Below are 6,000 nucleotides of genomic sequence, written 5' to 3' on the forward strand. Positions count from 1 at the left end.
GGGAATTCCATGGACAGAGGAGCCTGGCGGGCTACAGTGCATGGGGTGGCAAAAGAATCAGACATGACTGAGCAACTAACACACACACAACAGTTACAAAATAGCTTAGCATTTCCATCACTGCCACCAGCAATAGGATTATTTACTGAAAATGTGCTCTTTTTTACAATTCTTTTTCTCCTCAGAATGTATCTCTCAAGAGATATACAGAAAAATTACTGTGTTTTAAAGATGCCCAAAATAGTTCCTCTCTGATGAATGTGTATGCTACCAGTTGATTTCATTTTACTTTTAATTTTTAGGAATTGCTTTTTTAAATTTAGTTTTTCTTTTATAATAATATAAAGTATTTGTATGGATCAAAAGTCAAATCTGTAAGGCAAGAAATACAAAAGGAAATCTAGCTTCTGCTCCAGTTCTCTTCACTCTGTTCCTCCTTCCTCTAATAGATAACCATTAAAACAATTTTATAGCTCATTCTTTGATTTTTTTCTTTACAAGACGCATATACATACATTTTATAACCTGACCGGAAAAGCTCCTCAAGGTCCCGTGATTTCTTATTTTTCTTTGTCAGACAGCTTATTCTATAACTACAATCTGAATGATAAACTATGTATTTTATTAAGCCATATTTTATAGAATAGAAATGAAAAAAAGTTGATAATATACATATGGCAGGATTTTGAGGAAGGAAACATTTGGGTGGAAACTGCTAGTTTTCTTCCCCAGTTTTGTATGTATTAATCTACCTAATAGATCTAACTGTATAGTCCCCTGAGGGATCTCTGTATTTATTTCAGGAATCAGTGACATTTAAAGATGTGGCTGTAGACTTCACATTGGAAGAGTGGAGGTTGATGGACCCTATGCAGAGGGACCTGCACAAGGACGTGATGCTAGAGAATTATAGGAATCTTGTCTCCTTGGGTAAGGATAAGCTCTGTGCATATGTACCTGACACTGGACCAGATTTACTGAAGATAATAGATTCTCTAAAATACTTAACTGAATTTTGGGTTAGAATTTAAGCATTAAAATCTCAGTCTTGGGGGCATATTGTTAGGAGTTATAGTGTCTCTTGCTCTTAACTCAATGGTCTGCCAATTGTAGAGTAAGAAATATGTACTTCATTGTAATCTTAGAGAGTGTTGACAGTCCCTCTGATTGAAGACTAAAGTTTTTTCCAGTCATTTCCAGAGTAAGAGTTATCAGTGCCTCTAGAAAGAATGAACAAATATGTTTATTTTCTTTCTAAACAGATTATTTCCAAACCTAGGATTACAGTCTAGAGCTTCTTTGAGGTACCTTTGTAATTCTCTACAACACTGCTGTACAGTAGGATGTTCTCCTGTGATGGGAATTTGCTGCATCTGTGCTGTCCAGTATGACAAGCAGTAGACACTGTGGCTACTGAGAACTTGAAGTCTGGCTAGTAAAATGAAAAACTGAATTTTAAGTTGTATATAATTTTAACTAATTTAAATTTAGAGTTAAGTAGCCATAGGTGGCTCTTGGCAGCTGCCTTGGACAACGCACCTCTAGAACTTCTCATAGCCACTCCACACAGGAGATAAAGAGCAGTTGACCCTGGTTCTTGCTCATAGGCACAATCAAATCCTATTCGTTTTTCTCTGAGCAGGGCTTGCAATTTCCAAACCAGACATGATATCTCATTTGGAGGATGGAAAAGGACCATGGGTAGTAGTGAGAGAAATTTCAAGAACCTCCTTTTCGGGTGAGTTAATAAGAAACTGGAGGATGAGATTTATTTAAAGTCAGTAGGTCTTGGATGGAGCAGAATATTTGAAATATCTGGGGGATATCTTTGTTCAAAGCTGTCTCAGAGGAAAAGATTCTCCCCATCTCATCCTCTCTCCTTACTCCTCCCTCCTGCTTTTTCTCCCTCTCTCCCTTTTTCTCTCCTTTTCCTTCTCCCTCATCTCTGCCCTGTACTTGTAGTCCCCATCCCATCCTATTTTATTTTCTTGGGAACATGATTTTCATAATTGTTCTTTCATTTCTTCTTCATTCTTTCAATTCTCTCCTCTCCAGTTAACTTAATATTTTTCTCATTTGTTTAACTACTGTGTATCTGATATCTCTTCTTTCATTTTCCTGAAAGTGCTTTCTTAAGGATCATCATTGATTCCTTTTACGCTAAACCTGTTGACTGATTATTTAACTTTCTTCAGTTACAAGCCTGCTGAACCCCTCTCCACTCTTCCAGGATCTTAACTTATTGAGAATATGAACAATAAATCAGTTGGGAATCAAAATACAGTATTTATCTATTTAGCCAATATTTACCCTTTTAACTAAGATTATTTTTCTTCTACTTAAAGAACACTGTTCAACACTCTCTTTTATTCAGATATGCTGGTGTCATATTCTCCCCATTTTTCTTTTTCCCTAAAAAAAAAAAATCCTGTCACCTTAATTCATTTAGATATTTAAATCATCTGGGTTTTAGTCCTTGGATTCTAGAGTGGTCTTTTTTGGTGACCCTGAATTCAGACCTGTGTCTCACCCTGTGAATTCATTAAAACTTCTACTTAACTTGAGTTTTAAAATCATTGAACCATTTCTTTTTTCATAAAACCATTTTACTAACCACAGATTTTGATTCCTTTTTTTTTAAATTTAGATGTGATTACTTGGAAATAAATTTAAAATTTTCAAAAAGTTTGAAAGTGTTTTAAAAAGTAAAATATTAAGTTTGCATATACAAATAAATTATAAGACCACCACCACCCAGTATAATTGTTTAAGAAAATTTTGAAACTGTCAGAAATTTTCTTAAGACCCATAAAAAGGTTGCAAAACTACTCTTGATAAAAGTAATTGTCATTATTTGTAATATTCACAACTATATTAATTTTGACTAGTTCAGCCTACTTTCTGAAAAATCAGTGTCTTCCATAAATGTTGTGTAAAAAGATACAGAAAAGAATATTAAAAAAATAACATATGTATGTATAACTGAATCACTTTGCTGCACAGCAGTAATTAATACAACACTGATTAATAAAATCAACTGTACTTAAATAAATACAATTTTTAAAATCAAAATTGAGAGCAAAAAAAAAAGATACATATGAAGACCTGAAGAAGCTATTCTGACAAGGAAATGTCAGAGAAAGCCCTCACAGAAAAGCTAGTGAGCAAATAATGAGAACAAGTGGAAAGTATTGTTGGGGGTGAATATCTGGTTTGTGGAGTAAATGGAAATCAAGGAAGTAGTTACAGCTTTTGAAGAAGCTCTCTAAAGAATTTGACTCTAAAAGGAATGAGAAAAGGAAGACATATTTGAGAAACTTGGATCGTAGAAGGGTTACCGGGAATAAATTTTTTTTAATAGGAAGAAAACTCCTTGAATTACTACTATGGTTCTTTGCTCAATCAGCCACCCTTAACCCTACCCCCTTCTTCCTAGAAAACAAGGCCAATTTGCAAGCGGTTAAAAACATATGTTCATTATCAGTTCAGTTCTCTTATGTTATCCTGTTAGTACAATCTCCTCAACCTAGGAAATAGGAGTCATTTGACTTTTCTTTTTTTCCTCCCAGAGTTGGAGACCAAACCTACAACCAAGAATATTATACCAACAGAGGATTTTTCTAAAAAACATTTATCACAGAATGCCATTGTAGAGAAACTCACAGAGAATGGTCTATGGGACCCCAGAATGGGAGGATTATGGAAATGGGGCGACAGGATACTGAGACTGCAATACAGTCAGCAGAGTCCTGTAGGCCAAAGAACAGTTAAACACAAGAAAATCCCCACTATTCAGAAAGGCTTTGGGTTTGGATCTGTTCTTCTTCCAGAACCAGAAGTTATCACAGAAGAACCCCATGGCAAATACCAAACACATGATGAAAATTTTACAGAGGGTTTAGATTTGATCACAGATACCCATCTGAGGAAGGAAATTTGCAAGGATACAGAAGGCAGCAAAGTCATGAGCCCTGCCTTAGAACTCACTTTAGAGAAAAAACCCAGTAATAAAGAAAAACCCTATAAATGTAGTACATGTGAAAAGGCCTTCCGTTATAGGTCATTACTCATTCAACATCAGAGAACTCACACTAAAGAAAAACCTTATGAATGTAATGAATGTGGGAAAATGTTCAGCCAGCCTTCCTATCTTAGTCAACATAAAAAAATTCACACTGGAGAAAAACCCTATAAATGTAGTGAATGTGGAAAGGCTTTCATTGCTTCTTCATCACTTATGGTGCATCAGAGAATTCATACTAAGGAGAAACCTTATCAATGCAATGTCTGTGGAAAATCTTTTAGCCAGTGTGCACGCCTTAATCAACATCAGAGAATTCAAACTGGAGATAAGCCCTATAAATGTAGTGAATGCGGGAAAGCTTTTAGTGATAAATCAAAACTTGCAAGACATCAGGAAACTCACAATGGAGAGAAACCCTACAAATGTAATGATTGTGGGAAAGCCTTTAGGAATAAGTCATATCTTAGTGTACATCAGAAGACCCATACTGAAGAGAAGCCATATAAATGCAATGAGTGTGGGAAGTCTTTCAAGAATACCACAATCTTTAATGTTCATCAGAGAATTCATACTGGAGAGAAGCCCTTTAGGTGTAATGAATGTGGAAAAGCCTACAGAAGTAATTCCAGTCTTATTGTGCATATCAGAACTCACACTGGGGAAAAACCCTATGAATGTAATGAATGTGGGAAAGCATTCAATCGTATTGCAAATTTCACAGAACATCAGAGGATTCATACTGGAGAAAAACCGTATAAATGTAATGAATGCGGGAAAGCATTCATTAATTATTCATGCCTTAGTGTACACCACAGAATGCATACAGGAGAGAAACCTTATAAATGTAATGAATGTGGAAAGGCCTTCATGCGTTCTTCATCTCTAATTATACATCAGCGAATTCATACTGAGGAGAAACCTTATCTCTGTAATGAATGTGGGGAATCTTTCAGAATAAAATCACATTTAACTGTACATCAGAGGATTCATACTGGAGAGAAACCATATAAATGTACTGACTGTGAGAGGGCATTTACCAAAATGGTAAATCTCAAGGAGCACCAGAAAATTCACACTGGCGTGAAACCCTACACATGCTACAACTGTGGAAAATCCTTCAGAACTAAGTCATACCTTATTGTACATCAGAGGACCCACACTGGAGAAAAACCATATAAATGTAATGAATGTGAGAAAGCTTTCACTAATACATCACAGCTTACTGTGCATCAGAGAAGGCATACTGGAGAGAAACCCTATAAATGTAATGAATGTGGGAAGGTTTTCACAAGTAACTCAGGCTTTAATACCCATCAAAGGACACATACTGGGGAGAAGCCATTTAAATGTAATGACTGTGGCAAAGCATTTAGCCAGATGGTACATGTTACAGAACATCAGAAAATCCATAGTGGAGAGAAACCCTATAAATGTGATGTCTGTGGAAAAGCCTTCAGGAGAGGTTCATACCTTACAGTTCACTGGAGGACACATACTGGAGAAAAACCCTACACGTGTAAGGAATGCGGGAAAGGCTGTATTACTCTATCACAGCTAACTCTGCACCAGAGAATTCATACTGGGGAGAGGCCCTATAGATGTGAAGAATGTGGAAAAGCCTTCAGAACTAACTCAGACTTTATTGTGCATCTGAGGATGCACACTGGAGAAAAACCCTATAAATGTAGTGAATGTGGAAAAGCCTTTAGGAGTAGCTCCAGCCTTACTGTACATCAAAGAACACATCAGAGAGAAATTCAGTTAATATAGAGAACAGCAAATCATTGTTCAGACAGTAACAAGAATCTTATAAACTATATTTTATGAATGTGGGAAAACATCCAGGAGCAATTCACCAGAAAATACACACTGAAGAGATGCTTTATAAGAATGTAGAAAAGTAGTTGGTCATCTTAAATCTTAGAAATTATAAGAAAATTCATAATAAAAAGGGCATGTGAAAGCCTTCATCCAAA

The 6,000-nt window shown here is 35.9% G+C and overlaps 1 protein-coding gene across 2 annotated transcripts in view; it reads left to right on the plus strand.

The window, feature by feature from the left end:
- LOC138447536 (zinc finger protein 624) overlaps positions 1 to 6,000 on the plus strand; it is a 29,943-nt gene extending 23,943 nt beyond the window's left edge. For both annotated transcript variants that reach the window (XM_069603592.1, XM_069603591.1), the window contains 3 exons: positions 804 to 930; positions 1,643 to 1,738; positions 3,570 to 6,000. In XM_069603592.1, the coding sequence (XP_069459693.1) occupies positions 861 to 930; positions 1,643 to 1,738; positions 3,570 to 5,794 (2,391 nt within the window). In that variant the 5' untranslated portion in view covers positions 804 to 860 and the 3' untranslated portion in view covers positions 5,795 to 6,000. The remainder of the gene's footprint in view (positions 1 to 803; positions 931 to 1,642; positions 1,739 to 3,569) is intronic.

This window comes from Ovis canadensis, chromosome 11 (assembly GCF_042477335.2).
Source record: "Ovis canadensis isolate MfBH-ARS-UI-01 breed Bighorn chromosome 11, ARS-UI_OviCan_v2, whole genome shotgun sequence".
NCBI classification, from domain to species: Eukaryota; Metazoa; Chordata; class Mammalia; order Artiodactyla; family Bovidae; genus Ovis; species Ovis canadensis.